General features: G+C 36.9%; 1 protein-coding gene across 1 annotated transcript in view; it reads left to right on the plus strand.

Annotated features, from left to right (window-relative positions):
* The window catches only part of Cxadr (CXADR cell adhesion molecule), a 38914-nt gene extending 30614 nt beyond the window's left edge, over window positions 1-8300 (plus strand). The window contains exons 4-7 of the mRNA XM_026411862.2: window positions 4887-5042; window positions 6101-6223; window positions 6842-6980; window positions 8035-8300. Of these exons, the coding sequence (XP_026267647.1) occupies window positions 4887-5042; window positions 6101-6223; window positions 6842-6980; window positions 8035-8299 (683 nt within the window). The 3' untranslated portion in view covers window position 8300. The remainder of the gene's footprint in view (window positions 1-4886; window positions 5043-6100; window positions 6224-6841; window positions 6981-8034) is intronic.
* The last annotated feature ends 443 nt before the right edge of the window (window positions 8301-8743 follow it).

Here is an 8743-nt window from a genome sequence, read left to right on the forward strand (position 1 = left end):
AAATGGCACTAGTTAAAATGTTTCCTGTGGTATGAAAGCAGATGAACTGAACAAGAAACCCAAGGAAGGTCCGGGGTAACATTGGAAATCCTAGCTTTCTCGGTCTGTATTTTGTACACATGTAGTAACCTTATTTTTTTTCTTTTGTTTTTAAAATAAATGTGTAAGCAGGTGAATGTTTCTTTAGCCGTGGTCTGAACTCTTATCCTAGGACTAGAGGTATCTGAGATTATAACTCTGACCACACCTTCTTTCACTACTATTCTCTGGGAAACATGAAGGTGAATATGGTCTTTTAATTGGTTCACGATATACAAGCAGATCATACCTGGTTATGGAATCAGCATCTGATTCCTCAGAATGGCTAAGTGAGAAGCACTAACTGTCCTGTTAGCTTTGTGGAGGATTATTATAGTCAAGTAACCTTTGAATTCAAATCATGGAGAGGGGGTAAGTTGGGGATATGAGGAGAGAGAAGGAAGTGGTAGCTGAAAGTAAGCAGGGATGACTAATGCTGTGATCTCATGAGGCTGTCACAGATCCAGAGAGGAACTTCTCATAACTCTTTCTTGCATGTTTTTAGATGAGTCATGACCTCTGCTGGGAGAAACCACCAGAATTGTTTTCTCTAGAAAGTAAGAACTAGAAGGAAGCTTAGCTGTTAGCTTTGCCTGAAAATTCTGCAGTGGACAAATGAAGTGTCCTGTAGTGACCCAGCTAAGTGGTAGTACATAGGAGCTCTCACTTGGTTTGCTGGTGGTGGCTCTGCCTATTAATCCTTTGATTCTGAAGGAATCGCCACCATGACATTCACAGGGTGTAATGGTAGTTCATTCACTGAACCTGTATTCTGTGTGGCCGTGAACCATGTGAATCATGACTTAGTTGGACTGGATGTGAAGGGTGGCATGTTGCTATAACTTAACCACATTACCAGAGCCTGCCCTGCTTTTTCAGATAGCCACAAAATTCATAAGGTAAAGAAGCTGAAATGGGTAATGATCACAGAGGTAAAGGTTGATATTGTGGTCTTATATCACTAATGCCTTCCCCTGGAGCTCTGGAAAGGTCTTTTGTGGAGATCTTTTTATATGAAGAGTTATTTAAGAGTATAGTAAACATAACTGATGGTCTCCTAGATGTAAACAATAAACAATACCATGCTATCAACTCACTGGCAGTAGCTTGTATAGTGGTTCAGTCAACTCTGACCATAAATGCCCTGGAGGATTTGCAAGCCATTGATACAGGCCAGGGCCTCCCTAACTCTTTTTAATTGAAATAATTTTTATTTAATAGAGATGTTGGGAAAATACTAGAGAGTTTCTGAGAATATAACCATCATCTAATTTCCCCCAATGTTAATATCTTACAAAATCCTTGCAATTGTCAAACTCAGAAATTAACATTGATATAATACTATTAACTAAAATACAGACTAATTTGAATTTCACAGTTTTTCACTAATGTCCTTTTTATACTAAGATGAAGTCTAGAATCCATGTTGCATTTATGACTCCTAATCTCCTCCAGTCATGTCAAGGGGTACATGATGTCATATGTTATTGTTAATCATAGTTTCTTGGTTTAGGTTTTAGCTGATGTGTTTCTCCACCATAAAGTTGCTATTTTTCTCTCTGATTAAAATATAAAATATATGTAGATAGATAGAGGATTCTATCTTAAGGATACTAAGATATATATATATATATATCTTAAGGGTACTATGTGAATAAATATCCTGTTTCTCTTAATTTTTGCCTATTGAATTTAGTATGCATTGATGACTTTTGCCTAGAGTCTGGATATTTTTAAATCAAGCAGAAATGGCATTCTTAGAAGGATGACGTAAGATAAAAGTGTAATTTGTCCCATGAAAGGCTTTAGAATGTATTTCCTGAAGGCTACGGTGGCCACTAACATGGGAGGATGATTCAGTACCAGTGTAGAGCACAGCACTACTAGGTTGATGGGATACTATGGCCAAGTGCAACTTGGTGGTCGCAGTGATCTTAGGGCCACACTGACAGTCATGGAGACAAATGTTCCAAGGACAATGAACAGATATTCTGGAAGCCTAGACCACACAAAGGGCAAGACATTAACTGTGTTGCCTTTGTGGTTTTCTTTCTTCCATGTCAGTGCCGAGTGTCATGTGTGAAGAGGTAATTCTCCCTGTTGTGTAAGGACTGGGAATTGGCATAAAAGAAGACTTTCTTCTCCATTGGAAAGGAGTTGGGCCACTCCTAAGTAAAGCTCAGAAACCACTGTTGATAAAATTTTTTTTTTTTTTTTGATTCACTGTCTCAGAGACACTGAATATCCTAAATGGCCACTTTAAATAGCCACCTATTATTGGAAGTGTTGGTATATCAAAGAGGAAAGTTTACCATAGAAAAGATAAGGATTTGAGTTAGGGTTTTAATACTGTATTACCGCTAGCTGTTTGATATGCAAAACATTGCTTTAATGTCTTATTTTCTGTTAGTATATTCTAATAAAGGATTCATTGATAGTTCAAAGAAATGGAGACAAATAAGACTCATTTCATTGAAGATTCACAGGATAAAATAATTTACCAAACTTATTTAAAAGTTCAATGGATATAGTCTCTAGAGTAACTGATCAGTCTGGGAAAAAAAAACACTTTAGAAAAATTAATAATGCAGTTAAGTACATCTGTGGATTCTTATTAATTAAAAAATATGAGTAGTGAAAGGGACATAAAAGGGAGAAATCAAATTTGCTAAGAGTAGTAAGAAATTTTGATCATGATTGACAACCTTATTTGAAGATACCCCACTGGCATGGTCCCATGCCTTGGGACCATGACATCCTGTTGTCTGCCTCTGGGAAACACTTTGGCATTTTTTTTATACAATTAAACATATACTCACCATATGACTCAAGCAGTTGCCAAGAAAAAGGAAAATATATGCCAATATTAGAGTGTTCAAGCAGTGGTGTTCATAATCGTGCAAAACTATAAACCCCATTCATCTTTCTTCATAGTAATGAAGGAATAAAAACGCTTCCAGGACTGTAAGAACAAAAGCCAACTTAGACTGAAAAAGAAAAAAAGCATTCCTAGCAGATATTGGGCTGGGAAGAAGAATTATGAAGTCAACTATAGAATTTACAAGAAACACCGTTTCTCTCAAGGTCATAGAGCAGCAGCAAAATATTGACTATAATTGTTTTTTTAATGTTGTTCCCAGACTCCCTTTGCACTACACATCCCCCACTAGGGTGCTAATTACTGAAGGGTCCTACCCACTGACAGCATCCATTCCACATTTGGTTCCCATTTCTAATCGCTCCTCAGGAACAGCTGATCAAGAGCTGCTGTTTTCCTGAGTCTCCTTAAAATCCACAGGTTCCCCTCTGGCCAAGTAGCATTCCACAGAGCCTCCTAGTGCCTTCCTCTCTGGTCATTCTGATATTGACAGATGACACACTTGCTCCTGGTCAGTTTGGCCAATTAGACTTAAACAGTAACCCCCGAACTGGAAACCATGTTCATTAGCAGGTAAATGAAAGAGCTCATGCGCTATAGCCATTCATTGTGTCTAATCTGCAGTAAGAAAGAATGGCTCCTGACATATCCAACAACATGGATCAGTCACAGAAACATGCTGAACAAAAGATGTAAGATAAAAAAGTACATACTGTAATGTTATTCTTCACTCGAATGATTCTAGAAGAAGCAGAACTAATCTATAAGGAGAGAAATCAAATTAGGGGATGCCTTGGAACCAGGGTTTTGAATTGAGATCGACTACAGTCAGCATGAGGGAACTGTCTTTGGAGAGAATTGGACTGGGTATACAGTTGGTCCTTTGTATCTTCCACAGCCTCAGATTGTACAACTATGGATTGAAAATATTTGAAGAAAATTTTGAAAGCATACAGGGTTTTTTCCTTGTCATTTTTCCTTAATCAATATATTATAACAACTATTTATGTAGTATTTAGATTGTATTAATATTATAAGTAACCTAGGGATGATTTAAGTCTGCAGGGGAAGGTTATATGCAAATACTATGCTATTTTATATAAGGCACTTGAGTCTTGTAGTATTTTGGTATCTACACTGGGTTCTGGAAGCAGTTTCCTCCACAGGTACCAAGTTATAGATGTATATAAAGTTTGCTAAATGTGCTAAACTCACATGACTAACACATGTTAATTTTATTATTTAAATATTATGCCTTAATGCAATTCAGCAGGAGGGCATGTAATGCCAGGGTGTTAATCCAGGTTTGGGGTAATGGGTTGGCAGCTACTTTAAAGAGTTACTTAGAGAGATACAGATGACAGCCTCTGATTTACCTTTATAACACTGCTCTCTCAATGGATCTGAGCTAATATAAATATAGACTGTTAAATGTCTCTGCTGCACTAAGTGAATTGTCCCTGTTATCAGCATTATTGATTATAAATCCCCTGATTGTCGGGTAACGGCACCAAGAGATGTGACTTGGCACATACTCCAAGAGGGCTACATTTCAAGCACGACGGAGAGTAGGTAAGGAGGGAAGTGGGAGCTTTCTAGAGTCTCAAGTGGCCCAGCCCGCATCATCCTTGCTTTTTTATCAAATGTGCCTCATGGAATGGAGGGCACCAAGCTGCGCCTGAGATGTTGCCCGACCTCCTCATGCAATGGCTGCTTTCCCGAGCTTGTTATTACCTGTTTTGTGTTTGATAGAGCTGGATAAACTGTGCTGACAGCCTATTGTGATCTTTCATTCTTTTGTCACTTCTGAACCCAGGACCAACTGATGAGTCAGTGGTTGTACACCCCATGCTGTGTGCTTTAAGTCATGTTATCAAGATAATGTCCTTTCTCTTGTATAAAGTTGTAATTTCTTTTTTTTTTCTTTTAGTTAAGCCTTCAGGTACAAGATGTTTCATTGATGGATCAGAAGAAATTGGAAATGACTTTAAATTAAAATGTGAACCAAAAGAAGGTTCACTTCCACTGCGATATGAATGGCAAAAATTATCTGACTCCCAGAAAATGCCCACTTCATGGTTAGCAGGTACTGCTGATGATACAAACTGTACCATGTGCCACTGATTTGGACTTAAATCCAGTAGGGTTTGTATGAGTATTTACATACTAATTCCCTTTTCTGTCCAGAACAAATTTTCCATGGGAATTATTCAGTGCTTTATAATGACAGCCTAGTGTCATAAATGAAGAAATAATTTCTGTAATGATTTTACTTTTTAGAATATTATAATTACTTACATTGGTACATTTTATTTTTAATTGGTGGTAAATGTTCATGACCATAAATTATTTAGTGGCTAAAGTAAGTACAGCAAGAGTTGGATCTGGAGTGTTTTGCCTAGATTCATGTTGATGCTACAGTAAACCAGAAAGTTACAAATGGTCTAAATCTGATTGCTCATCTGTTTATTATAATTGACCTATTAGTTCAAACTGATTACCATGCTCTACCTTCTTCCTTTCCACCACACTCTGATCTCCAGTAGGTTTTCTCTACCCTTCTCTCTCTCTCTCTCTCTTTTTTTTTTTTTTCTTCAAAATAGAGGCCAAACTGTGTGAATGATGCCTTCTGACTTTCATGTGTATGTTTTTCTTCCATCTAGGGCGATAAAATAGATCTTGCATATTTTCCTGCTGAATGAAAGAGCCATTGTGGAATAAGTTGTTTCTTTTTTTAATAATCAGATGTGACCCAAAATGGGATTGTCGCTGCTGCACAGTAGACCAGCACCCTTGCTTTAGCTGAGGCTCTGTGGATGAGGGATTGTGGAGACTTTTGCCTTGGCTGTAGGAGTGTCAGGCATGCTTATTTGAATTCTAGAGATGTGCATGTGGCTTCAGGGCATTTTGTTTGCGCCCAGCATTTTCTGTCTTCCTTTCAGATGGATTGTCAAACTTGGTAGGGTTTAACTTTATTAAAAAGGTCAGAGTGATACATACTGTAAACGCGAGTTTGCTTGTGGGTAAGGGTGTAGCTCAGTGGTGGAGCTCTTGCCTAGGTCTGTGTTCCATCCCCAGCACAGCAAAGAAAAAGACTGTTTTTTTTCCTTCTTCTTCTCCCCCCCCCCCACCACTCTACCATAGAAATGACTTCACCTGTTATATCTGTAAAAAATGCCACTTCTGAGTACTCTGGGACATACAGCTGTACAGTCAAAAACAGAGTGGGCTCTGATAAGTGCCTGCTGCGCCTAGATGTTGTCCCTCGTAAGTATCTTTCTGTTTTGTTATTTTTTTACATTCTTCTTTAGTTGTCAGCAAGGGTGTATTGAGGGCATGGGGATGCTAACTTTGATCAGAACACACTTTGGCTGGGTTATTACCTTTTCTAGCCCATGGAGAGGGAAAGTACATTTTATTGATAAAACCTGCATCTTATGTTAAGAAGAGCTACCTACATTCCCAGCCAAGCTTATTTTTTTATTTCGAGACAGTCTTGCCAAGTTGCGTGGATGGCCTTGAACTTGTGATCCTCCAGCCTCCAAAGTAGTTGAGATTACAGGTTTGCACCAGCATGCCCAGTTAGAACATTCTTATATGCCAACAAAGATAATTTTGAATATTATTTTAGTCTGGTTTTACCATTTTTATGCTCGAAATATACAGTTCAGAAGAAAAGTCTTTTAATAGATTTTTTCCTGGTGGATCACAAATGGCTAAGTAGTTTGTCTCTTAAAAGTTAATATATGCAACAAAATCAATCAATTAGTATATATATGTATATATATATATACATGTATATATATGTGTGTGTGTATATATATATATCCCATTTTCCATATCAATAGATTTTTTTTAAATATTCTTATTAACATCTCATTCTAGCTTCAAATAGAGCTGGAACAATTGCAGGAGCTGTCATAGGAATTTTGCTTGCGCTCGTGCTCATTAGTCTCATCGTCTTTTGCTGTCGTAAAAAGCGCAGAGAAGAAAAATATGAAAAGGAAGTTCACCATGATATCAGGTAATTAAGTGAAAAGAGGGGCTGACAGATTTATATCACCTGTATCTCTGAAGAATTAGTTCTCTTAAGCATCTGCAGCATGCTATTTCTTTCTGAAAATTGAGTAAAAGTGTTGGCTCCTCCCATAACACATTTCAGAGCATTTACTTTGAATTTCAAATATACTGGCCCAACCATATTTCATTATTCTCTGCCCAGATTTTCTTGTATCCCATTTTGAGAACTACTGCAAAATATCAAGACTACCTTGCCTGCCTTTTCACAATAAGATGGCAGGAATGAAGTTTTAAGGAATGGAGCAGATGTTGAGGTTTGACCTAATTATATCAAGTGATATGGATAGTTTGTTGAACTGTTGGTAGTATAATTTTATTTTTCTAACCAGTAGATAACATATTGGATTCTAGAAACTTAAAAAATAATAATACAGGACATAATTTAACACCCTTAAAGTTGCAGTTGGTAGGTCTGGGGTGGGGTTTGAGCACTTACACTTTTAAAGTACATTAAAAGTTACTCAGATATATGTCCTTTGTTGGTAGTTGGTATGAAAATTCTTAAGTCTCAATTCCCAGGTTTTACAGATTTAGATTTGCAAGGTTTTCAGCTAGACAATTTTCATAGCTAAAAGGTTTTTTCCCTCCCTTTTTTTTAGGGGATAAAATTTATATCTGTGGTATTAATACTTTTAGAAAGTATTATATCACTATAATTAGATTCTCTTCATCATAGATACTAGAATATGGAGCTATTCAAGATTTAATAAATAGAGCCTTATAAAAGCATACACATTTGTGTAGAAATCACATTTCATGTTGTGAAGTTATACATTCTTTAATCAATAAAGCGTATCAGTTAGGCTCAAATACACAGTTCATGACATTGTGCCTTGTTCTGTTTTTTTTTTTCTGTGTGTGTGTGTGTGTGTGTGTGTCACACAATTTTATATACTTTGTATTTAAACAGAGGCCCTTCCGCATGATTCATATCTTACACAACAGTAGATTTTTAAAAACTTGTTTATTTAACTTGCATTGCGGACTCTGCTTTCCAGGGAAGATGTGCCTCCTCCAAAGAGCCGAACATCTACTGCCAGAAGCTACATTGGCAGCAATCATTCATCCCTGGGATCTATGTCTCCTTCCAACATGGAAGGATATTCCAAGACTCAGTATAATCAAGTACCAAGCGAAGACTTTGAACGTGCTCCTCAGAGTCCGACTCTTCCACCTGCTAAGGTAGCTGCCCCTAATCTAAGTCGAATGGGAGCGGTTCCTGTGATGATTCCAGCACAGAGCAAGGACGGGTCTATAGTATAGAGCCTCTTACCTCTCTTCTTTGTTCTCAGTGTTTCTTTTCTTCTCTTGATATAGTAAAACCTATTCTAGTCTAAATTTTGTTACCAGCCTCAAAAAAAAAAAAAAAAAAAAAAAAGTTAACCAGAAACTGTAAGAAATATGCTTCACAAAGTTTTGTTTGGTTATATTGAAACAATAAAGTTAATATAGTTAGTAAAGACGAATTCATCATCTGGAAAAGGTGGATTTTTTTTAAAGAGGTTGATTTCAAAGGTATCTGAGTATTAATATATAAGCACTTTGAATATTAAGTCACAGGTGAAGAAATTCGTAAACATACATGTATACTAGATTGATACTTGAATCATCTGAAAGTGGTAATTTATAATTTCTACCATTATTTTAAAGATGTTTGTCTCATTTATTTATGACTCAACAATGTCTCCCAAATTAGTAAAGAAATAC

The sequence above is a fragment of the Urocitellus parryii genome, chromosome 2 (genome assembly GCF_045843805.1).
Source record: "Urocitellus parryii isolate mUroPar1 chromosome 2, mUroPar1.hap1, whole genome shotgun sequence".
In the NCBI taxonomy this organism is placed as follows: domain Eukaryota; kingdom Metazoa; phylum Chordata; class Mammalia; order Rodentia; family Sciuridae; genus Urocitellus; species Urocitellus parryii.